Below are 26,402 nucleotides of genomic sequence, written 5' to 3' on the forward strand. Positions count from 1 at the left end.
CAAGCCAATAACAACAACAGGAGGAACGGGCCTAACACCGCAAGTGGGAGAAGCGGCTACCTGGGTCGGGGCACCTGGTCGAATTTGGGTGGCGGTGGGAGGCATTCTCCGCGCGAGCATCCAGGTGAAGGAATCGCAATAGAGGATCGTAGGTGAGGAAGGGGGGTCGTGTGCTCCGGGAGGGTGAAGGGAGTGGGGTCCCCAGGGAATGCGCACTCAGGGCCGGGTAGGGGCACCCTTATACCCAGTGTGAGGGCGGCGAGCAGCAAGAGGAAGAATGGTGTGAAATTCTTGAGTGATGGGTCGGGGCTGGGGCTTGTTTCTTGACCTATAAGTTTACAGTCATCCGGAGACTGGACATATTAGACGGTGGTTACATTACAGGGTGATGGAGTGATGAAAGTTTTACAAAACAGCAGCAGAGGAGATTAGACCTGTTATGTATGTGAGATGGGGTTGGTGGGGTTCGGAACTTTCTTGAACTTGAAGGGTTTTAAGAGGGTTGAAACCTGACATTGTGCCCTAGAAGTAGGGCTTAAAGGGGCAATATCGAGGCAGGGCAAGTCCAAATGAGGGCACTGGTGCAATCTGGGCTTAACTAAGGTGCGGGGTCCGACACTGGCAGACCAGCAGGGACAGCTAAACATCAAGGTTTCTCAAAGAACTCACAGATGACGACTTTTTTCTGAGGACCTAGTCAGCCTGCTGCAGAACAGGTTTCCGGTCAATCAGGTTGTCCAAGGAGGAGAAAAGCAAAAGAAAATACAGTATATCCCCTCCTCTCTCCTCTTTATTTCCTATTTTTAGCTTCTATTCACTTGGCAGCAATTTGCCCATTTTCCTCCCTTGTGTATGAAGAGTAAACTCCTGGATGTTAGTTCAGCCAGGTGTCTCTATGTGTCGAGAGAGAGTTTCAAGATTTTACCTAGTTCACAGGCAGGAGAAACTTAGAACATTCTGTCAGAGATGACTAAGTAGGTGAAAGTGCAGTTCAAAACTTGGGTATCGAGGGAGGTGAAGAGTACATGGGCAGGCTTGCGAGGAGCAGTTGCTGAACTTTTGGATGTGTTGAGCTTTATATGCCTCCAAACTGTCTAACTGGAGCTAGACAGTGGGTTCGGGTAATTAGAACCTGGGGTTTAGGGGAGGGGGCTGGAAATAGAGGCTGTGGATATTAGCCAACTGTGAAAAAACAATAATTTAAGAACACCTAAAGTAAATGGAATTACCAGATTATTACTAGAAAGGAGTAAGGAAAGCATCACTGGAAAACTTTTCAGTCTCTGTCGTCAAGTCTTCCTTTCTCAAAAGCTGTCCCACAGACGTCCTGAATCAGAAAGTGCGGTATCCTTTCTCCTGTCCTGGCTGCGTCTTTGGAGCTGAGGTTCCCTCTGCTGAAAACATCCTGTGTGTCCCCTCCCTCACTCTACTTTTCTCTCTTTTCCTCCGGTCTCCTCCCACCAGCATCCGGGTCCAGTTTAGATAGTCTCTTTCTCTAGGAACTCTTTCTGGTCCTCTTTGTTCTCATAACACCAAGAACCAAGGAAAGAACATATTTTAATGAGCGCAGTATCCGGTCTTACAGACCACTTAAATAAAATAAGCTCGAAAAAATGTTTGTTGGATTAGGCAGCTAGGAGATCCTTAGTGATTTTAGTAAGATAAGAGTAAATTCAGGGTAGTGAGGAGAATAGAAAGCAGATGTAGTTGCTGGGAAATGTGAAAAGGAGGACAGCCTGTAAAGAATACCCTTTTAAGAGGCGTGGGCAAACTGTAGGAATTATTCTTCTCTTCTTGTAATGTTTATTGTGTGCATTATTACTTATAATTAAAGTATAACGTAATGGATAATAGCATAGGCTTCCCCACTTAGTATTTTTGTAACTTGGGAAAGTTGTGTGATCTTTCTAATCCTGGGTTTTTCATTTAGAAAATGGGGATAATGACAGTACCTACCTACCTCATGAAAGTGTGGTAAGGATTAAATTCTTTCTATAGAGAGAGAGCATGTGGCACACTTAGAATCCAGTTCCGGGCACATAGGAAATGCTCAGTTCTTGTTAGCGTCTTAGAACTACTGTGTCCGGCCCTGTGCTGAGTGCTTCACATGCATTCTTTCTTGGATTCATTGGAAGAACTATTGCTTTTTTCTCTTTTTCAGCTTCATTGAGGTGTAATTGACAGATAAAGTGATAAGCTATTTAAAGTGTACTGGTGGTTATTTGACATTGGGAAAAGATCCCCATTAGCTAGGTACCATTGTTCTTTATATTTTGCATATGATAAAACTAAGGCTCAGAGAAGTTACGTAACTTGATCACAGTCACACAGCTGGTAAGTGGTGTTGCTTCAACATTATCAGATTTGGTAATCATGTCATGAAAAGTGAGGATTGGAATGACTTATTTCACAATTTAGAAGATCTTTGAAGATAGCGTGGTATGAGTGGTGAGCTAGCGAAATTCCAAGTAGTCCAGTGAGTTGTGTGTGTGAGGGTTAAGCCATCAGAGGCTTCATATCAATCTCTTCTTTGAAAAAGAAGTTGGTTGGTTCAAAGAAAGAAAAATGGGACAGTGGCTTGGGGGAGAGAGGGATGATAGAGATTGGGAAAGCTTTCCTCAGGGAAGGAAGACGTGAGTGTGTTTGTAAGCTTGCGGGGGGGTGGGGTGGGTAGACTCAGTGAAGAGGGACAAACGGTGAGAAAGGTAAAGTGAATGCTGGACAAGTTCCTGATGAGGTGAGACTTGAACACAAGCTTAGTCAGTCTCAGAGGAGAGGTTGGGTGAGCCAAGAGAAGTTTGGAGGTTGGGAAGGCACAGGACACATGATAGTCTCCCGGGGTCAGTCCCTTGAGAATTAGACAAAAGAATAAGGATGCAAAGTGAATTCAGAGACCTGAGGAAGTTGGCTAAGTTTCTCTTTTTTTTCACTTGGTAACCTATTAAGCTTATTTATTATAAAAGTAAAATATACTCATGAAAAAATTATAAGGTATAAAATAAGTAAAAATTTTTTTCTGTTTTCCTAACAGCCCCGCACTGTGGGTGCACCTGAGCACGACGCAGACCCATTACCTCTTGATCCCTTTTCCTAAAGGTCACCACTCTGAACTGTCCCCTGTTTCCTTCCATACATTTTCTATATTTGTGAGTGTCTCTGTATGTGCACACAGATGCATGGAAGTGCATGGGTAAAATACATGACTTGGACAAAAACATAAGTGGGGCTTCTGCTGTGGGTATTGTGTAACTTGCTGATCCACTTAACACCGGGTCTTAGTCATCTTTCTGTTCAGAACATAAAGATCTTCCTTACTCTTTCAAGTGGCTGTATAATTCTCTGTGGAAGAACTTAGAATTTATTAACTCATTTCTTGCTGGTGGATTTCTTTTTATTTTTTTCCTCTTTGTTTCTCCTGTTATAATCAGTGCTTCTTTCAGTTTTAGCATACCTGTTTTTGTGCACTGGAATGAGAAAATTGCTGGGTCAGTGGTGTATGCATGTTGAATTATGAGATACTGTGATTTTTTTCCTCAAAGATGTACTAGTCTTCCCTACCCCCGCCCCCACATATACACTTTCCACCCCATGAACAATGTGTAATGATGACTGTTTCCCCAGATTATTACACTTACCAGTACTGGGTACTGAGCACTATGACATATAAAGATTTTTGTTTCAGGGTTCATGTCCTTATTTCAGTCAAATTGAACTGCTTCTTTGTTTACTGAGCATTTGTATTTATTTTTCTGTGAACCAAGTGTGCATGGCCTTTGTCATTTCATTGTTGGGTTTTTAAGCTTTTCCTAAGCATATCCTGTAGCCTTTTGTCGTAAGTATGATCTTTGACTTTATTTGTAATCTTTTTCTTCCCCAGTCAGAAGTATGTAATTTTTTTTAATTCTCCTAATTTTTTAAAAGATTTATTTATTTATTTATTTTTAGAGAGGGAAGGGAGGGAGAAAGAGAGAGACAGAAACATCAATGTGTGGTTGCTGGAGGCTGTGACCTGCAACCCAGGCATGTGCCCTGACTGGGAATCGAACCTGCAATGCTTTGGTTCGCAGCCTGCACTCAATCCACTAAGCTCTGCCAGCCAGGGCAGAAGTATGTAATTTTTTAAAAAAGATTTTATTTATCTATTTTTAGAGAGTGGGGAAAGGAGGGAGAAAGAGAGGGAGAGGAACATCAGTGTGTGTGTGGTTGCCTCTTGAATGCTCCCTACTGAGGACCTGGCCTGCATCCCAGGCACATGCCCTGACTGGGAATCAAACCAGTGACCCTTTGGTTTACAGGTTGGCATTCACTCTACTGAGCCTCACTAGTCAGGGCAGAAGTATGTAATTTTTATGTAGTCATATTTGGCAGGCTTTTTCTTTGTAGGTTCTTTTGGGTTTAAGTGACATTTTTAAAAAAGATTTTATTCCTTTTTTTTTAGATTTTGTTTATTTATTTTTAGAGAGAAGGGAAGGGAGGAAGAGAGGGAGAGAAACACCAGTCAGTTGTCTTTCACGCAGTAAGTCCACAACCCAGGCATGTACCCTGACCGGGAATGGAACTGGCTTTGCAGGATGACACCCAACCAACTGAGCCCACACCCGTTAGGGCTTAAGTGACACTTAAACTTCATTATTGCCTATTGAAATTACAAGTTTTTCCATGGAGACCATACTAAAAAGTCTCTTTAAGGAAAGCTTGAAATTCTTTATCCACTGTTACTTTGACCTTGCTCTTAGGAGTTAACATGACTTTTTTTTTAATTTAAAAAATAGTTTATTATATATATATATTTAGTACAAGGTTAAAGATTTATGCAGTCTGAAGAGAAACCAGAGTATATAACATGTGGCTTCGAAATAAGTTTCTACAAATGGAAGTGGTGGTGACATCCAGTACACTTGTATTTTTTTTTTAACTACATATTTAGAACCTGAGAAATTGGTGCTTCTTCAGTAATTGTTATTTTTAAAATTATCAAAAATACATTTTCTGAAACTGTTTTCTTGGAATTTCATTGTTTTGTTTGCATTCTTGCTTATTTCTGTTTTTATTTATGTTTACAGAATTATAAGGCCTTGTGCAAAGATTTGAAAAATGGCAACAAATGAAAGTGTCAGCATCTTTAGTTCAGCATCCTTGGCTGTGGAGTATGTAGATTCACTTTTACCTGAGAACCCTCTGCAAGAACCGTTTAAAAATGCTTGGAACTATATGTTGGACAATTACACCAAGTTCCAGATTGCAACATGGGGCTCCCTGATAGTTCACGAGGCCATTTATTTCTTGTTCTGTTTACCTGGGTTTTTGTTTCAATTTATACCTTACATGAAGAAGTACAAAATTCAAAAGGTGAGTATGATGGACTCGCAGTGGAATATTATCATTACTGTTGCATATTTTTAAAGCAGTTGGGACTTTGTCTTGAGAGACTCCAGATCAGGGCTGTCAACAGGAATATAATTCAATCACATATATACTTTTTTAAAAGATTTTATTTTTAGAGAGGGGGGTAGGGAGAGAGAAGTAGAGGGAGAGAAACATCAATGTGGGGTTGCGTCTTACACACCTCCATCTGGGGACCTGGCCTGCAACTCAGGTATGCGCCCCAACTGGGAATCGAACCAGCGACTCTTTGGTTCGCAGGCTGGCACTCAGTCCACTGAGCCACACCAGGTAGGGCCACAAATGTAACTTTAAATTATCTGGTAGAATACATAAAAACATAAAAAGAAATAGGAAAATTAATTTTAAAATACATTTACTTAACAAAGCAAATCTCAATGATTATCATTTGAACAAGTAATCAGAATTAAAAAGTACTTAATGAGATACATTCTAATTTTCATCACTATCTTTGAAATCCAGCGTGTATTTTAGACCCAATTTTAGTGTGTCTCAGTTTAGCAACTAGTCACTTGTTGGACAGCACAGCCTTAGGTCATTACTGATAACTGTTTCAAGAATAATTTGTTAAAAGTTGTGCTTTAAGTAGATGTGATGTCCCCTAGTGAGCTTGGGAGTTTGCAGGAAGGAATCTAGACTTAGCTTATCAGAGAGGATTTATCAGCACTTGGTGAACCCATGATAGTTTCTCATGCTTACTGTTTACTTTTCTAAAAAGTCATGCCAAACTAAGCTCAAGAGCACACACAGCCTTGCTAGGAAGTAGACATCTTGAGAGTGTTCAGCTGTGGAGACTAGTTTGCTCTCACTGAGTCTGTGTGGGGTGGCAGTACACACAGTGTCTCTCCCAGTCTCTTGGTTTCATTGCCTCTTCCAGCGAGTCTCACTTTCAGCCAGTATGGATAGCGCTGTTCTCTGGGACTAGTGCAGGGGGGCAGGTGCCTGTGGGCTCCAAGCCAAAGGAGGGAAGAACAAAGGGAAAGGAGGGAGGGAATAAAAAGGGATGTGGCCCAAAAGAGAGCATCCTGTTACCCTCAGTTGAGGACACGAAAGTTCCAAAATATTATTTTATACAAGGGCCTGCCTTGAAAGTGAGAATTTAGTTTGGGTGCCAAGTTCTAATGCATGTTTGGGGTGATTCTGGCTACCCTGTATTACCCATTGATTTGCTTATGTGTCTGATTCATTGTATGCACGGCCAGGCCAAGGTATCATTGTCCTTTGCTGTCTGTAGTTGAGTTGTTGACTGGAGGTGTTAACCTTTCCAAAGAAAGGAAGACATCTTTTAGTCAATGTTTTATGAGTGGCTTGAAAATAAAGGATGGGAAAAGAAAGGACAAGCAATCATCCAGTTGGTTACTGGTAGTCATTTGTAAACAGATTCAAGGGCTGGGTAGTGTGGCTTCACATCTATCCTCAGCACGTCTTTCTCTGAGTTTAACAGCCATTCAAAGTTTTGCTTTGAGCTTTTTTTTTGATGCTAAAATAAACTGTGATGGTAAATCAGTATAAGTTTTCACAGTATATGGGGATTAAAAATCACTGCAAGTTAATTACAGGTTAATGAATTTTGAAAGCAGATACCCTGAAACATTGAGGGTACAGGAAGAAGCTGCTGTTGGTGATGAAATAGCAATAAAGACTTTCTGCTTTCAAAAAGAATAGACAGTGTGCCAGTTAATACACATGTATACTAATGAGGGGGAAATATACAGGAATAAAGAAGTAATGAAGTAGACCTTGTAGGATCTATTTCTTTTTAGGAAGTCACCCATTTTAATAATTGTCTAGGAATTTTCTTCAAGGATGAGTATACTAACAGCATTCTTTTTGCGGTCTATGGCCTTATAATGGTATTCGTTCATATTAGGATGCAGCTATATATGAAGTAAAATAATGGTAAACTGATATTCCACTAGGTATGAGTTTTTGGTGGTTAACTGTCTTTGAAACTAATTTGTATACACTTGAAACAGTATAGCATGTGATTTTATTATAATTGATTAATTTTTGTGTTAATTTCTGCATTACATAGGTATCAGATTCTAGCCGGGATATTAAAAGTCTGTTAAACAGTTACTGTCGGAAACAGTGCTGCTGCCAGCCCAAGCCAGAATCTTCCCTATACTTTGTCCCCAGTTACAGGCTGAAGGTTTGCAGGAATAGGGTGATAATGCTCAGAATAAAAATAGAAAGACAATTATAAATTATGGAATTTCCCCATTATATTGTTGAGAAAACTGACTTATATCACAGAGCTAGCTAACTGGTTAGTCGTGGTCCTGAGATTAGAGACCACCTGGCTCTCTGGATTGATTCTCAGTTTAATGCTTTTTTCCCTTGTTTTTGGTCAGGGAAAGTAACTCAAAATTTCAAGAACAGAACAGAACTGGAGACCTAGATTTCAGTTAGTCCCAGTTCTGCTAATAACTGCCTGTGTGGTCCGGGCAAGGTAGTGAGACTTTTTGGCTTCTGACCAGTAAGTAGCTCCCATAAATATTGTGGTTCGGTTGAAAAAATTTCATTGGCAGATTTCTGAATTTTTAAGTAAGGGTATTTAAAACAAAGCAGTAATTTTTTATTATCACCATCTTTTATGAAGCCAAAACCACTTTTTCTTATGTAAGTGTAGCCCTTTAAATTGAATAAATTTAGTGTTTTGTTTTCTTTTTAACATGGCCTGCTAAGCTAGTTTAGTATGCTGATGAGATAGATTTCAATGAATGTTTACTACATTGATCTCGCTTTACTCATTTTGCCATTAATCTTTGAACTTCATCTGTGGACAGTAGCTCTCCATTCTTTGGGAACCAATGGACATATCTCTGAAATTTTTCCAGCTCAGAGTTTATAATTCTGTTATTGTATATGAACAAAAATGCACTTATTTCTGGGAATGAATACTGCCAAATGTCTGGAAGCATCGATATACCTGTGTAGTAAAGGCTTTCAGTGCTGCTGATACAACTGCTTCAATTGCTAGGCGACCCAGGTGTAATCTTCACATAACAGGTTTCTTCTCTGACATTCCTGATAAAAGAAGTGAATGGTCTGTGGGCAGCACAGACCAGGGAGATGTTTGTTCTGTGCTGCTGCTTTGGTCTGAGATCTGATGTTCATTATGCCTGGGCTTGTCTAGTAACAATTCCTTGCTTCCTCCCTCCCTCCCTCCCTCCCTCCCTCCCTCCCTCCCTCCCTCCCTCCCTCCCTTCCTTTCCTTCCTTTCCTTCTTCTTATATTTTATTTATTTATTTATTTATTTTTAGAGAGGGAAGGGAGGGAGATAGAGAGAGAGAAACATCAATGTGTGGTTGCTGGGGGCCATGGCCTGCAACCCAGGCATGTACCCTGACTGGGAATCGAACCTGCAACACTTTAGTTCACAGCCCGCTTCCTTCCTTCCTTCCTTCCTTCCTTCCTTCCTTCCTTCCTTCCTCCCTCCCTCCCTCCCTCCCTCCCTCCCTCCCTCCCTCCCTTCTTCCCGCCCTCCCTTATTTTATTTATTTATTTATTTATTTTTAGAGAACCAACACTTTGGTTCGCAGCCCGAGCTCAATCCACTGAGCTACGCCAGCCAGGCTTAGTAACAGTTTCTTTACTTTAGTGTTGGTAGTTGTCAGGAATTTAGAGGGGAGAAGGTTGCGATTCCTGGGCTTCATTTGCTGTAACATAGTAACTGTGATATAGAATTCACAAAGCAATTAATTAAATAACACAGAATTAAGGTCTTATTAAACATTAGAGAAAAAATTAGGAATTTATTTCTGGATGTCAGGCTGCTATTAAGAGACTAATACTGAATATTTGTGCTTTTTCTCTGTAGGATAAACCAGAAACATGGGAAAACCAATGGAAATGCTTTAAAGTGCTTCTCTTTAATCACTTTTGTATCCAGCTTCCTTTGATTTGTGGAACTTATTATTTTACAGAATATTTCAATATTCCTTATGGTTGGGAACATATGCCAAGATGGTATGTAGATACAAACAAATTAATAAAGATTTGATTTCTATGCTTAGTCATGGCTTGCCACCCGATTAAAATCTCCTTAATGTTTATCTTTTTTCTTGATTTGGGTAATGTTTCTTTGTTCTAAACTTTGAAAGTAAATAAAATGTAGAAAAGTAAACCATGGTAGAAACTTAAAATGTTCCCATTTTTAGATCTTTCTCTATTTTAGTGTAATACTTTATTGGAAGGTGCTTGTACTAACAAAAAAAAATTACATTTTAAGTCTAAAATGAATGAAAACAATGAGAATAGTTTGTGAGGTTTATAAAAATTGTGTCCATATAGACACATATGTATTATCTTGAGCACAGGTATTTGTGATCCAGTAATATTTGTATTCAAGTATATGTTCCTGACATGACTGAATACAAGTATACCGGTATAGAGATGTACTTTTTCTTTTTTTAAGATTTTATTATTTATTTATTTTCAAAGATAGGGGAAGGGAAGGAGAAGGAGAGAGAAACATTGATATGTGAGGATTGCTTCTCATGCGCCTCCCACTGGGGACCTGGCCCATAACCCAGGCATGTGCCCTGACTCTAGGAATCAAACTGGCAGCCTTTAAGTTTGCAGGCAGGCACTCAGTCCACTGAGTCACACCAGCCAGAGCTGTACTTTTTCTGCATAATGTATATAAGTCTTTTTTTGGGATGGTATCATGTAGCTACCTTGTATCTAGCAGTTTTGAGAATTTATTGATCGATATATCCAATTAGGTTAAGCTGATAAATATTTGATTTCATGTAATGTCTCAAGCAGTGGTCGCAAGTAAAAGTCTACATTGCACTTTATACTCACAACAGTATTTTCATCCTAAAGGTATATGCTTTTGGCAAGATGCTTTGGTTGTGCGGTGATTGAGGACACCTGGCACTATTTCCTGCATAGGCTCTTACACCACAAAAAAATATATAAATATATTCATAAAGTTCATCATGAGTTTCAGGTATGTTAGAATTATATTTCATACTTTTTCTGTTAGAGGCAAAATGTCATGTTTAACTTCCTGAGCATTTTTTAAAAATATTGTTTATTTCTTTTTCCTTTTGCATGATTATTAAGAATGTTTCTCATATACCTATACAGACATGGCCAGTTAGTGCTACAGATTTTTGTTTTTGGGTTGTTTTTTTTTTTAATTATTGATTTGAGAGAGAAACATTGATTTGTTGTCCCACTTATTTATGTATTCATTGGTTGATTCTTTGATGTGCCCTCACTGGGGATTGAACCTACAACCTTGCCATATTGGGATGACACTCTAACCAGTTGGCTACCAGGCCAGTGCTACAAATTTCCTTTAGTGTCTTATTTCATGGTAAATTGAGACCTGAAAGAAGAAAATGTGACATGAAAGAGTTCAGACTCTGATCTTTGTGGCCAGAGCTCTATCCTGACACAGTTGATTACCTGGCAGATTGGGTAGAAGCAATAGTGGTCTGGGGTTTTTAAAATGGGACCCCCAAAACAGCAAACCTTTAATCTTTAAACTTCTAAAACAATTACCAATTTAGTTTTAACATTTTTACCATATTGCTGACTCCCATAAAAAATGTTTTAAAAATGATTCTTTCCAATTACAGTTTACATTCAGTATTATTTTATATTAGTCTAGTCTCAGGTGTAAAGCGTAGCAGTTAAACGATCATGCTTTACAAAGTGTCCCCCCTGATACTTTTAGTAACTGTCACCATACATAGTGATGGTATTATTGACTGTTTTCCCTGTGCTGTACTTTGTATCCTTGTGACTGTTTCGTAACTGCTGATCTGTGCTTCCCCATCCCTTCATCTTTTTCATCCAGTTCCCCAACCCCCTTCCCTTCTGGCAACCAGTAGTCTCTTCTCTGTATTTGAGCCTTAAAAACAGTGGCTTTTTATCAGAACTGCTTTTGATGTAGATTTGTCAGACTAGTTGTGTTGTGTTCCACATTGATCCTGATTACTTGGTATGCTAATTGTATGCTAAATCAAGCATCCCTTTCTTGGCAGAACAAATTCAGACGCATAAACCAAAATTAGCGTTCGAGTCAATTGTTTAATGCCTTTATCTTAAGCCATCAAAGACATTGAGATATTGTTAAGGACCTCCCTACTAGGCCTTTGGATGTTTGGTAGGAACAAAAACATCATGAATGTTTTTTACTGAGAATTACTTTTATTGTGTATATATGTTATCATTACATATAGAAACAAGACAATTTACAAGTTATATTCATAAATAAATTAGAATATATGTATTAGGATTTCTGGAGAAAAAGAATAAAAGATACACACACACACAGACTACCAGTACTAATTCTAAGGAATTGGGTCATGTGATTGTGGGGACTGGCAAGTGTGAAATCTACAGGGAACCCACAGGCTGGAAACTGAGGTAGAGTTGATGCAGCAGTCTCAGGCCTGACTTCCACGGGGCAGCAGGCCGGAAGCTCCGGCAGGGCTTCTCTGTTGCAGTCTTTTAAAAACCCCTTCCTCAGCAAACCTTAGTCTTTGCTTTTAAGGCCTTCAACTGATTGGCAGCATTATAACGGGTAATCCCCTTTACTCTGAGTCTGCTGATTTAAGTTTTAGCCACATCTAAAAAATACCTTCACGGAAATGTCCAGATTGATTGCCCAAGCACCAGGGCCTATCCAAACTGATTCATTACATTAGCTGTCACGATATATTAAGGAATTCTTACCTATTTCTTTCAGGCTCCATTTGGCATGGAAGCTGAATATGCACATCCCCTGGAAACCCTAATTCTTGGAACTGGATTTTTCATCGGAATCATTCTTTTATGCGATCATGTAGTTCTTCTTTGGGCCTGGGTGACCATTCGTTTGCTAGAAACTATTGATGTCCACAGGTGAGCTCTGGGTTCTGTCCCAGCGTGAGGTGTCATCAGATGTCTTTATTTTCATGGTCATAAGGTTATATATAAGTACACTAATAGGAGAAGTTAATTTTGTTAGTGTTGTTATTTTTAAGAAAACAAGATAGCATAACCATGGGATGGAAGTTCAAATAACAGAGACTTTTTTTATATCCTTGTCTGTGGCTATGTCATTTTAACAGGGAGTATAAGTTCTTTTTGGTTAAATGAAATACAATTTTGATAGGTACTTCAAAACTGCCCTCACAAATTGGTCCCTGTTTACATTCCCAGCAGAAATATAGAAGAAAGCTTTCCCTCCTACAACGCGCTTCCAAAGCTGGGTAGTACCCTTTTTTTATCTTTGTCAGTAAGAGGACAAGGCTTTCAGTGCTGTATCCACGTGCGTTTCTCCAGGGACCCGTGAGGCTGTACGTCTTGTTGTGCGCTTATTGATCATTAATACTTTTTCTTCTTTGAGTTACCTTTTTATGTACTTTGCTCATTTTTCTGTTAGGGTATATGTTTTAAAACCTATCGGTGTGTGTAAGCTTTGTTGGTTACATATGTTCTAAATTTTTCTATCCATCTGTCATTTGAATTTTAACTCTTGGTGATTCTTTTCTAGTACTGAAGTTTTTAAAGTTTCCCATAGTAAAACCAGTCATTTTTGTGGCTCTTAGGTTTCATGCCTTGCTTAGGTCTTCCTGAAACACTCTTCAAATGAAACTGTTCGAGTGGTTTTCGTAAAGATTTGGTTAAATACCATAATTCTGAGTTCTCAATCCTTTATCCTTGTGTAGTGCATTTAAGCCTAACTCTTGGAAAAAACATTGAATTATTTAGCTTTTACTGAGTAAGAGTATTGTCTCACTGCCCAGCATTGATGAAATTACTACTTGTATCATTTACATATTTCACCTGCTCCTTTTCTGTTGCTTGGAAGAAATTTTATGGTAAATTATTTATGTGTAATGCCTTTTAAAGTACCTAACATCCTAATTTTTCATTATTTTAAAATTATATATTCATTGCATTTTTGACTTGGGACTTACTACTATACCCATGAAAGTGGAATATTAAATTCTAAGAATTTTTTTAAACCACTAAAGTAGCAAAACAGATCTTCTAATTCTAGGCAGAGACCATTCTTCTATAGATAATTGTTAAGTGCCATTTCTTTCATTCTTTCTTTCCTTTTCTTTCGTTGTTCTTTCCTCTTTCCTTCCTTCTCAGCCTTCTGGAGGGAGGGAGAGATTGGGGTGATTTGGACTGGTGTTTATCTGGCTGTCAGATTTTAGATACATATTAGAAATAAAGGAGGCTACTCTAAATGATACTCTTTTAGAAAGTGTGTGTTCATCCAGCTATAGAAAGCACACTTGTATTATAATTAATTGTGGTGCATTTAATTCCAAGTTGTCATTGACTAAAGTAAAAGTTGCACATAGTGATTCTCAGGTCTGACCTTCCTAATGCTTGATACTAATGTCCCGTCACCTTTTCTTGAAGACATTATTATAGGTTACGGTGAGGAAGCTCTTCCTCTAAAACAAAAAAATAATTCATGAAAAAATCTAGTCATTCCTATAACCCCTCTTCTTCATTCCCTGAGACTATAATACGTATTATACAAAATAGTTTCAAAGATAGTTAACAACCAAAAACTCATACCCAGCGGAATATCAGTTTACCATATTTTATTTTATATATAGCTGCATCCTAATATGAAGGAATACCATTATTAGGCCATGGACTGCAAAAAGAATGTTTGTGTGTGTATCCTTGAAGAAAATTCCTAGACACTCATTAAAATGTGTGATTTAATATGACATAATTTCCATAGATTTAAAAAAAATTTCTTAAGTGGTTTTTATAATATGCAGTATTTTCTGTTAAGTTTTTGGCTTTTGTAAGTGTATCAGAAATAAAGCGACTTAGGTCAAGTGCAACATTTGAATTAGTTAACGTGACTGGCTATCAGTGAAAATGTCAATTGTTTCTCCATAATCTTGGTTATTTTTATTTCAGTGGTTATGACATTCCTCTCAACCCTCTAAACCTCATCCCTTTCTATGCTGGCTCCCGGCACCATGACTTCCACCACATGAACTTCATTGGAAACTACGCATCCACATTCACGTGGTGGGATCGAATTTTTGGAACAGACTCTCAATTCATTGCCTATACAGAAAGGATGAAGAAGACTGAGAAAAAGACTGAATAAGTATTTATGTAACACTGCCTGAAGATGTACAGTTTCCCGAATTAAAACTAGTAGCTAACATTGCCTCTGGGGAGCAGAAATAAGCATAGGTCTTGTCTGCCGAGTGATAAAAATTAACCACCTTTGTCTTCCTAGTGGGAACTTTTTCTACTTTCAGGTTCTGTATGTGTAGAAATAAGTAAGGAAGTCTCAAGCACCATGTTGCTAACCTTACAGAAAGGTTTTAAGTAATAGAAGATCTATGTCTTTTCCCCTCCAGTAACACCACAGGCCTGAAATTGATACTGGTCTTTCAGTATTTTAAATATATAGTGACCATTTGAGAAACTCTTTCATAGTGGATATTGGGCTCATGTGGAATTTTAAACATTCTTTAGAGTTTGCCTAAAGATCAAAATATCATGGGTTGAATGGCATCGATTGATCCAGTGTGGATGAGGCTGCAAACGTCAGAGCTGCCAGCACCAGGAGTTTCCAGTCTGGTCTGCAGCTGGCCAGTTTGGGGTGATTTCTGTTGTTTTGGGAACTCCTTATGGGTTCCAGTGCACTACCGACATCTAGGTATTTCTGAATTGATATAAGTGGAATATTTTAGTCTAAAAGTTTTCATGTTCCTTGAATTTTTTAAAAAAATTAAGCTTTATTTCTGCTATTTACCCATTAATTTTTGAAAATCAGGTTTTTATTACACTTAAAGCTGTATCTTGAAACTTTGTGAACTGATTGTATTTGCACTTTGAGCTATTAAAATAAATGTGTTTTTTTTCTGTCTGATTACCTGGTTTCCAGTTTTGAACATCAGCTGTCACCTTTTATTTTATTCTTACAAGGAAAAGTACAGAAATCATTAAATTATTAAGTTTTGTAATAAAAGGAATGATTTTATTTTTTGTAAGTGCTTCATTTGCTTTATTTATTTATTTAACAGTTTCAAAATGTATTTTTAGGGCTCTCTATTGTGGGAGAGTCCATTGACCTGTTTCAGTAAAGGGTATTGAAGCAGCTCTTTTCTCTAGTTAGGAAATGTATGGAAGAATAGAACTAAACTTTTTAGGGCTGATTTAATCTCAATCTAGATTCTAACTCAGATCAGGAGTTGATAATTCTAATTTACTGGATTGTTACTGTTTTAAAGTATGGGGCCATTTTCTGATGATTTTCTGTTTTTTTGAAAAGGAAGCAAAATAGTTCTGTTAGTGGGAACTGAATCTTAAATAGAGAGGAGATATTTAGTCAAGTGGGTACTAGCTTTAAAAGGACTTTGAAGTTTCCAAGTTCCAATGAATTGCATTACTGATGAGGGAAAGAATTTGCAAATGTGATTGTGAAACTATTTTAGATGATTAGGCAGCAAGTCAGTCACTTCAGACTTTGTCTTTTTCTGGAGGTTGGATTCAGGTTCAGTTTCTCCAGAGAAGAGCCTTCCTATCCGTGCGGGGAATAGTATGCCCACATGCCATCATTCTGGGAATCTCATATGGAAAGGCGGCCCAAGATTCCCCTGTTAAGTAGGTGCCCTTTCAGAGAATCCCTTAGATTTACCCCCCCCCCGCCGCCCCCTTACCCAGGACTTCTCCCACCTGGAGAGTCCTGAGCCTCTTCTGTTCAATTTCTGTTAAATGTCTCTAGAAAATAAACCTGCCATGGCAGGGGTGACCAAGCTGATTAGGGGAAGAGACCTGTGAGGGAGAGACTTTGCACACAGTTTTGGATGAGATTGCAATGCTGGTTTTCAGTATTTTGCAATACAGCGTTAGAAATTTTTAGTTGAGTGCATTTTGCTAACAGAAGCACACAGGTTGGTGAGTGATCACAATCGTGTAACTACTACCTGGATCAAGGGCTTGACTGCCTTCACTTTTGACCAGGAATAAAGTTAAACTCTTGGCTGCTCTAATGACTGAATCCAGATGATCTGGACTAATGAGTTTCTCATGTAGTGACTGGAGGCTTTGCCTGCAGCTTCCGTTAAACAGATTTGTTACAGATTTGAATAATGCCATTGAAGGCAAGCTTGTCGGATTTGTAATTAAGGCAAAGGGGAAAAAGCTAACACTTTGTTCCACACGACAGAATTAAGATTCAAATTTTTTGCCTTCATTTGAAGTTCAGCTATGCAAATGGAGGGTGGCAGTGTTAAAAGCAGTATATGTCTGAAAAACTGAAGAATATCCAAAAGTTAGATAATCTTAAACTGAATTATTGTCAAGCCTAAATTACAGAGAAGTCAATGGTCTCATTTTACTCTGCTTTGGCCAGCTGCACATGGAAAAGCATATGTTTACCGTGTCCTATTTTGACTAATATTTGAAAGATAGTAACCAGGAATGATTCAAAGTCTAGCAATGACAGAAAAATAGTTTAAGTAAATACAGAGGTGTAGTGTAGAGCAGTCCTATTAAATATAGTGACTGCTGCCTGTAGGACTTGATTATCTTTGGGGAAAACATTTATTTCAACCCTTAAACAGTATGGACACATTTTTTTAAAAAAAATTTAAATAGAAGACCAGGATACTAGAATCTTGGTTATTTCTTTAAGAAACACACCACATTTCCTCCTTAAGACTTGAAGAAACTTTAAGATTGTAATACAGAGAGAAGATATTTTTCTACCTGTTGTTGGGTTGAAGACTTCCGTGGAAGAAGTGGAGATTTTCCAGAGTTGTTGAAATTTCAGAATGCTGCTGTGTCATCAGTGACCCGAAAAGCTGTTACATTTAATCATCTGCCTGGACTTGAATCTCTTTTCTGTGATGGACAGGAAAGGGGCTACAGCTGAGACCACTGGAGAGCAACCACACCGTAGAGCAGTAGCTAATTGCCAACCCATGTCATTTGTTTTGCTTGGAGCTGTGAGGCCCAAGGAAACAGCACAGGAAAGAACTACATAGACCTTGATGTGGAGCTGGACTGTGCTGTTTACAGTGTGGCCTGTGTGACCTTGGACAGGTTGCAGGCTAACTGAGTCTCTGTTTTCTTGCCTATAAAATGGGAATATTAATGCTTGCCTTGCAAGGTTTCAAGGATTAAACACAGCTATAAAAAAATGGGCAAAGTACCTAACACATAACAGAAACAGTAACAAAAAGCTGCAAATTAAAGCAACTATTTGGTTTTTCTGAATTTATTTGGAATATTTTAGCAAATGGACCATTAAGAAAATGGAAAATTTGAGCCCTGGCTGGCATAGCTCAGTGGATTGAGCGAGAGCTGCGAACCAAAGCATCGTAGGTTCTATTCCCAGTCAGGGCACATGCCTGGGTTGCAGGCCATGGCCCCCAGCAACCGCACATTGATGTTTCTCTCTTTCTGTGTCCCTCCCTTCCCTCTCTAAAAATAGATAAATAAAATCTTAAAAGAAAATGGAAAGTTTGAAAGCAATATTTATCCATTTCATTGGAAACGGATTTTTCCATGCACATAGCAATAATATATGCAGCTTTTACAAATATTTTTCTGTAAGATGTGTGTAGAGGTAATAAAAAATTGATATAAACACCAAATGCACATTTATTTATTTTTTTTGAAGATTTCACCCATTTACCTTTAAGAGGGAAGGGAGAGACAAAGAGAGAGAGAGCAACATCAATGTGCGATTGTTGGGGGCCGTGGCCTGCAACCAGGCATGTGCCCTGACTGGGAATCGAACCTGCGACACTCACACGCACATTTAAACTTAAGATAGCTATTAGTTCACAGCACTGTAACTTAGCAGATTAAAAAAAACTTAAAAATTTTTTAATTTGGTTAGAAATTTTACATTGAAATGGTGTTTAACAACTATTTTACCAGTTTTTAAAAATTTTAGTCCAAATGAAAGATGTCTTATTTTATAACATCCCTCATAACATCTCTCAAAGTGATTCTCCTGTTCTGAGAAATACTCTGTTGGATTAAAAGCATAAAATAACTCTGGAACAGGGTAGTCCAGGGGGCTCTTGCCCCAGACAATTTAGTTTACCAAAGTGAATGGTCTCTTTATGTTAATTCTCTTCTGGTTTGTTTTTACCATGTAGTCCAAGGGTGATCTGTAGACATCCCTTAGTTTACTGCACTAAACTTAAATACTTGATAGAATTTCTTACACAAGACTGAGGATTGACTATACTTTTTATTTTTTTAAGAATTAATACAGGGTAGTGAGGACAAGTAACAAGATGGCAACAGCATTTCCAGACTCCACTGTTAAGAAGTATTTCCCTTCTAATATGGCAGCCTGTGAGTTCCACTGCTTTAATAGCTTATAGCCTGAACGGTCCCAGATTGAGGATTTGGCAACAATTAAGATTTAATTGGCCAAGGGGTGGTTGAGGAAAGTGGTTCTTTTCCAAAGCAAGGAGCAAGATAGAAAATCTTGGCCTTTACTTTTATAAAGAACATGTAAAAGCACAACTCTAAGAAGTACATTAAGAAGTCTATAAAGTCCGTTTTTCTTACAAACTGAATATGTGCTTGATGATATAATGTATCTTTACCTGTGTTTCTAGTCTTTATAGATATCTTGTCTGAGGTTCTACTTATTCTTGTCTTTTAGATCTCAATTCTTAGGTCTGTAATTTACGATAATACCCAATTTTCTTATCTCCAGTGATTAGTCTGAGAATAGGCTCCTGACCCAAGCCTGCCAGTCTGATCCCAAAATCTTTGGGATTTTATGTGTGAACGTGGAGAAGGGTGCTGAATCTGTCTGCAGAAAACACTGTAAACATCCCTCTCACTGAAAAAATGAGGCTAACACAGAGGCTGAGCCCAGAAAGTAACCCTTAGGTGGATGGCTAGATAGATGGAGATTCCTAATGCTGGCGGAGTCCTGGGAAGAATTGGGAAAGAGGCCAGCTCTCTTTGTGAATTAATGTGTCCTTCCTCCCATTTCTTCCTTTTTATTATACCATTTTGAATTTAATTTGTTTTAGTTGCAACAAAGCAAGTCCTGACTAGTTCATCTACTCTACTCAAGACTTCAAAGCCGGTAGAGCTGTATTCCAGGTTTCCTTTGGTTAAAGGTGTATTTCCATGTGAACTGACAGAAATAGGCAGCGGCGATGGGTTCTTCCTCAAGCTCAGAACAATGCTTCTCTCACATGTGCCCACATTCATAACCATGAGCTGTTTCCTGTAGTTCTGGAAGTGGTTGCAGCTGAATGAATGTAGATTTGGAGCAAGTGATTTTTAAATTGTTGAGGCTTGACTTAAATGGAATATCAGATATCTACTGAGGAGCATACCTTGGTCTCTTTAAGAATTTATATATTCAGCCCTGTCTGGTGTGGCTCAGTGGATTGAGCACTGGCCTGCAAACCAAGGGATCATCGGTTTGATTCCCAGTCAGGGCACATGCCTGGGTTGTGGGCTGGGTCCGCAGTTGGGGTGCACAAGAGGCAACCACACGCTGATGTTTCTATCCCTCTTTTTCTCCCCCACTTCCCCTCTCTAACAGTAAAATAAATAAAATCTTTAAAAAATTTATATATTCACTCAGTCAATAAATATTGGTTTCAATTATGTATAGACTCAATCAGGCTCTACTAGCATACACTAGGGGGCGTGGGAGACATGATTTCTGCCCTCAGAATTTATAGTATACTGGAGATTATGGTTGATTAAATACGTAGTTATTAAAGAGCTCTGAGAAGAGGCAGAGACACAAGGGAGTTTGGGATCACATAGCAGCAGGATCTTCCTTGCTTGATGGAAGCTGTTAAGGAAGGTTCTTGTAGGAAGTTATGTTAAATCTGAGACCCTGATAGCAAAAGTTACCCAGAAATGGAGGAGTGGGGGTGGGCAGAAAGGGGAGAGTAATTCACGTAAAGGGAACAGCATGTGCTAAGAACTGACAGTAAGAGCATGGAATCCCCCACATACTGCATGAATGGGAGACACAGGGCGATGATGAGAGAAGTTGGAGAAATAAAGCTGGCTCATGGTGCGCTTTGGAGTTTGTTTCTGAAGCATTTTAGATGAGGGAGCATGCACAAGAAGCAATCCGAGGTAGAAGAATGGAGGACCATAGGGATTTATGGCTAATTTTCCATCAGAGCACCCATGATTAACTCTCACTTGCTCTCTGGTTCCTCTCCTAGGTAATCCCATCACTTCAAGGTATCATTTGAGCCTCTTTTTTTTATGTAGCGCTGTTGCCCTGGGCCCTGTCGGCTGTCCAGATGAGCACAGGCGAGTCGTGAATTCAATGACTAATGAAATAGCAGAGGTGTTAGGAGGCGGGTTGAACAAAATAAGAAGATAAAGAACTAGTTCCTAGGAAGAGGTGAAACTAAATAAGGGATGATAGTTGGGCTGTTAGGGTTTCTGCAAGTGTTAAATATAAGCAAACTCCAGGACTCAAAATATTTGGTGAGGCAAGGAACCAGACAGATCAAGTAAAACATTGAAGCTTGGAGGAATCCTTCATGAGAATTTTGAGCAGTGTGGAAGCCAAACCTAATGTCTTTACACAACAAGGAAAATGTAATGACTCAGTGTGTTTGGTAACACTTCCTGCCACAAGGGGGTTCCCAAGCAGCTGGGGCGTGGTGTGTTCTGAATCTGTGAATTAATTAATTTAACCAATCTAGTTATAGGATATTTATGGTATTTTTTTTCAAAGTGTTTAAAATACTCAACAAGTCACTTCTTAACAGCACTTGGTTTTTCCAGACTTCAATTCTGCCAACTCCCAGTTGAAATAAACTGTCCTATGCATAGTGATTCGTTCTAGCCAGACAACACACTGATCACTGGACAAGGCAATCCTGAGTCTGTACCCTGGGGAGTGAACTCTGAGTTTCTCTCTGGCAGGAACTATATGGTAATCGACTTTGTATTCCTCACCGACAACATTCCACCAAGTAACTACCTAGCATACAGTAGCTTCTAGATAAAAGTTTGTTGAATGACTAAATGAATTGGAAGCCCTACTATATACCATGGAAATAATGCTGTGTGTCTCCACCATTCTGACTTCACCATTTCTTATACATATAAATTGTACTAACTTTTAAACCTCTCTAAATTTTAGTCTTATTTGTAAAATGTGGTCAGAGAGTGAAAGATTAAAGCCAATAGGTAGTATAGTGTGCAGTTCAAAGATCTGAGATATTAAGGTTATTAGGAATGATATCCTCTTAGAGATATATTGGTTATTTTCTTAAAATTGTTAAAGTTTAAACGGCATAAAATTCTTGTGGGCTTAAATTAAAATATTAGGACACATTTAATTTTTTAAACAAGTACTTACTGAATCTCTTTTATGGGTTACCCTCAAGGTACTGATTTTCTACAAGGAAAAGAAAGCAGCACAAGTGAAGAACCATGATTTTGTGATGAGCATGATGAAGGAAATGAACAGGAAGATATGAGAGACAGTACTTGGGAGGAGACAGATTCTGAAACCATGGTAAGAAGTTGAGAATTCCAAGAACATTGGAAAGCTGCTAGAAACTTTTAAGCAGAGGAGTGATATAAATCTGATTTACATTTTGAAAACGGGCTGCTCTGTGAGTAATAAATTCTATGTGGGTAGAAGTGGGAGATGGGATATGAGGCCATTGCAATGGTCTGTGTGAGAAAAAAGCGGTAGCTTAGATTAGGGTAGTGGCAGTGGCCTTAGCAAGAAGGGGTGGAATCAATATATATGAGTATATACATGCATATATTAATATATGATAGAATTGATAGAAATTGCTGATGTGGGGCATGGGAAAAGGGGAGAGATTGAAGATGTAAACTGAAATTTAATTTAATTTATTTTTAAAAGATTTTATTTGTTGATTTTTAGAGAGGGGGGAGGGAGGAGAGAAACATTAATGTGTTGGTGCCCCCTACTGTACCCTGACTGGGAATCAAACCATTAACCCTTTGGTTTTCAGGCTGGCACTCAATCCACTGAGCCACAGAAGTGGGGCTGGAGTTTTATTAAATAAATGCATAATGAGGCCATTTTTGAGACGAAGTAGACTGGGAGAAAATCTGGGTTTTTTTGGGGGGTGGTGGTGAACAGTGATCCATAACATTTAATGAGAATATTAAAGATCCAAGTAGACATGATTATTGATTATAATGAAAGTCTGTGTAATGTTTACAGTTATTGTAGATTTCTGTGCAACTTAACTCACATTATAAATAAAGACCTTATTTATTTACAATATTTTTTTAAATAATAAGATGACCAGCATCTCATAGCTAAAGAGAAAACTAATCATCCTCTTGTGACATTTGATAAGAGTATGGCATTTAATTTTCATTTGTTAACTTCATTTCCAAACATGAGTATATCAATTAGTGGAAAAATTAAGCCCTATAAAGCAATACATTCCCTTAGCTGCTAGGGCCTACCACAACATTTTGTAAATTATTATATTATCTTTTTATTCCATTTTGGAGTCTTGTTTTTAAATAGTAGAATGTACCACTTTAAGTTAAATCTGATGACCACCACCACCACATTTTATGGTTGTTACAGAAATCACATTTTATAGTTGGTAAAGGTACAGGAATAATTATTTCTTTACAGATGGGAGGAGGGCATGGAAATTCAATTCATTGTTTGTTCCTAGTAACATGGGAAAATGTTAGATTTATAGTATGTTTTCCTGAAATAGAGTCAGCTCAGATCCAAAGAAATGAAATGAGGGGTAATTTTAAAATATATCTTTGAGTTAATAATATTTCTCCCATGTATCCTGGCCTTGGAATTTGACCTCTGTGAATTTAGGTGGCTTTTCTGTAAAATGTGCATAATAAATGAGGTCATTGTGAGAATGAAGTTAGAAAATGCAGGTTAAACCCTGAAATAGTTTATAAATGTTATGTTTTATTAATTTTATTTTTTTGTTATGCTTGAATAAGATATAGAAATTCCTCAGTTTGATTTAGGACTACTCATCTAGAAGGAAGGTAAAGTTCCCACACTTATCACACGGATGTAGATGAAGCTTATAAAGCTCCTAAGGCTCTTGAATAGAGATATTACTGATTTTCAACTGCTTTTCTTTCTTCTCTTCTTTTTCTTATTTTTCTTCCCCTTCTTCCTCTCCTCCTTCTCTTCCTTTTCTTCCTTTCTCTTTCTCTCTCCCTCACTTCCTCTCTCCCCACCTTTCCCTTCTCTTACACAAATCCCATCTAGGTTCTCGGCTACACTCTCTATTCCTTTTACTATAGGGTTCCCCTGAAAAAGACAATTCCTTAAATCACTCATGAGAAGGCAAAACTAGCCCCTCAGTCTGAGGCTAGCCCTGCTGGGCAGCTACCACTCCATTGCTCCTGGCCCCTCATCTACCAAGTACTGTATTGGATTCTGCCCTCTCCAAGTTATGTATATCTGGATGCAGGACCCTGGAGTAAATCAAGCCATCTTCATTAACTTGGAGCAAGACTCCATATGAGTTAGTTGTCAACAACACAGCCAAAGCAAGTGTTGTGTTTAGGGTTTAGGAGAATCTTGATTTAACTTCAAGGACTTTGATCAATCAACACTGAAGGGCACAATAACAATAATTATGTAACGGTACTATGTTAAATTCATAGTTATTGCTGAATAATGTTGGGGCATCCCCTTGATGAATGTGCTGTAGTTTTTTCTTCTTCCTTTCTCTTTCTCTCTTTTCCTTCCTTCCTTCCTCGCAAATAAAAATGTGACTGACCACTCACACACCTCCAGGAGGAGGGAGATTGGGTTTGTTGTCACTCACAAAGCTTCTTTGAAATTAAGGGTCCTGGTAATGAGTAAGGGATTTGCTTATTTGTTTTTTTTTCTCTCTGTACATGCATTTTTTTAAAAACTATTTTTCAATTACAGTTGATATTCAATATTATTTTATGGTCGTTTCAGCTATGCAACATAGTGGTTAGACAATTAGATAATTTACAGCGTGATCCCCCCAATAATTCTAGTACCCACCTGGTATCATACATAGTTATTATAATATTATTGATTATATTTCCTATGCTGTACTTTACATTCTCATGACTACTTTGTGTACATGAATCATTAACTGACCTTAAGTTTGACCTTATCAACACCTTGGCCAGTTCATCTAGAAACAGAGAATCTTCCAAAGTGTTGGTCAAGGCAGGACACTTTTAACATATACGTGTGGACAAAACCTATTTACACACACTTATAATTTTGTATTCTTGCAGGGAAGTGAGCAGCTTTTACAAGTAAGAGACTGTTTTACCTTGCTGTCTTGCATGTTGTATAAAACAAAGAGGTGAACGGCTTTCTTTCCTGGACACTTGAGATTTAAAAAGGTACAGGAAATACCATGGATTGAAAAGTGACCTAATTGACAAGGCATAGAAATTGTTTATAATGAAAGATTCCTGTACATCTTTGTCTATCTTCAAAATACTTCATATCCCTGAGTCATAAATCATTAGCTTTTTACATCATAAAGTTGTTATGCATTGTTTGTGTTGGTCAGCTTCCAGCAGCTGAAGGGAAAACTCAGCATTCTTGGAGGTGTTTATCTAATAGAAATTGGCAATTTGATTTTCATTTCAGTAATTTAATTTCTAAAGGCAAGAGCATAATAGAAAATCCACTTTTCTCTTCTGAATATTGTATTTGTGGCAGGGTAGACTTAAAATTATAATACAGACAGAAAGAATGTAGACTAGGAACTGCATTGAATGATTACACAGATAAAATGAGAAACTTGGCGAGTGACTTTGGTTGCACGCAAGCAGCTTGACAAGTGTGGTTGATGACTGGAGAGGAAACTGGTTGTTGCATCACATCAGTAAAGGGATCCTGCAGGAGACCGTGGGAGCGGAGGAGCTTGTTGAGTAAGCAGAGCATTAATAACACGGGGAAAGTTTGCGTGCCATGGTTACAAGGGAGCTGGTAGCAGAGTTGACTGATTCATTCATTCACCTGTAATCACATTGAGCACCTATGACTGTATCACTCACTGTGCTAGGCTGTGGAGGCAAACACACGAGTCAGGCTGGTCTCGGTCTCTAAGTGGGTTGGAATGGATCTAGGACTCTGAATCTTGGGAGTTATAGACATGGAGCAGAGATGTAATAATTGAAACCATGAGCTACAGCATGAGGATGGAGCTGGACCAAAGGCCAAGTGTGAGGCCCTGAGGAAGCCCTGGAAAGGTCAGTGAGTGTTAACTCTTATTAGGTGAGTAGAACCTATGGAGTAAAAGTTGAGTAGAAGAGTGAATGAGAGGTGAGAAAGTTGAAGTGTTTGGATGATGACTAATGGGGAACGTGAACTCAGGTGAGAATTTCCTTCCCTTCCCTTCCCTTCCCTTCCCTTCCCTTCCCTTCCCTTCCCTCTTCCTTCCTTCCTTCCTTCCTTCCTTCCTTCCTTCCTTCCTTCCTTCCTTCCTTCCTTCCTTCCTTCCTTCCTTCCTTGTAGGAGAGAATTGTGCAAAGGCAGAAATGAAAGAAGCAAAAGAGGACCTGAAAGTATAGGAGAGAGTAAGAGTGCCTGGTGCAGAAGAGGAGCATAGGAACGGGGACTAGGGAATAAGGTTGGCCCTGCGGGGAGGAAAGACAGCTGAGGAGGTGTGGGGATCATGTAGATATAAACATGGTTGTAGTTTGGGGGACAGTGGTGCAGGAATTTGAAGTGATCACTTGAGAGAGAGAGAATGAAGTAAAAGAAGCAGGAGGAGATACAAGAAGTAAGATTTCCTTAGGCTCTGTAATGAAATTCTCTGAGGAAGAGGCTCCTAGCACCAGTTTTGGCCCACTGAATGATGGACATCTCAGGGGGAGGGTAGTATCATCAAGGTGAATGATGGAGAAGGTGGTTTTAACCAGTGACGAAGAAGACTAACTACCAGGAGAGGATGTGCCATAGTTCAAGCGAGAAATGACTGGTTAATAACTGTGAAGGCAAAGCAGAAGGAATCAGTTTAGAAAATAAGAGTGTAGGAACA

The 26,402-nt window shown here is 38.6% G+C and overlaps 1 protein-coding gene across 1 annotated transcript; it reads left to right on the top strand.

Moving 5' to 3' along the window:
* On the top strand, positions 1-15,388 carry MSMO1 (methylsterol monooxygenase 1). The gene is made up of 6 exons (XM_045831166.1): positions 1-152; positions 5,064-5,349; positions 9,227-9,375; positions 10,237-10,363; positions 12,116-12,270; positions 14,308-15,388. The coding sequence occupies exons 2-6, from the start codon at positions 5,095-5,097 to the stop codon at positions 14,501-14,503; spliced, it is 882 nt and encodes a 293-aa protein (XP_045687122.1). The 5' UTR covers positions 1-152; positions 5,064-5,094; the 3' UTR covers positions 14,504-15,388.
* The last annotated feature ends 11,014 nt before the right edge of the window (positions 15,389-26,402 follow it).

Source organism: Phyllostomus hastatus, unplaced genomic scaffold (genome assembly GCF_019186645.2).
Source record: "Phyllostomus hastatus isolate PE091 unplaced genomic scaffold, TTU_PhHast_1.1 phas_contig_159, whole genome shotgun sequence".
In the NCBI taxonomy this organism is placed as follows: domain Eukaryota; kingdom Metazoa; phylum Chordata; class Mammalia; order Chiroptera; family Phyllostomidae; genus Phyllostomus; species Phyllostomus hastatus.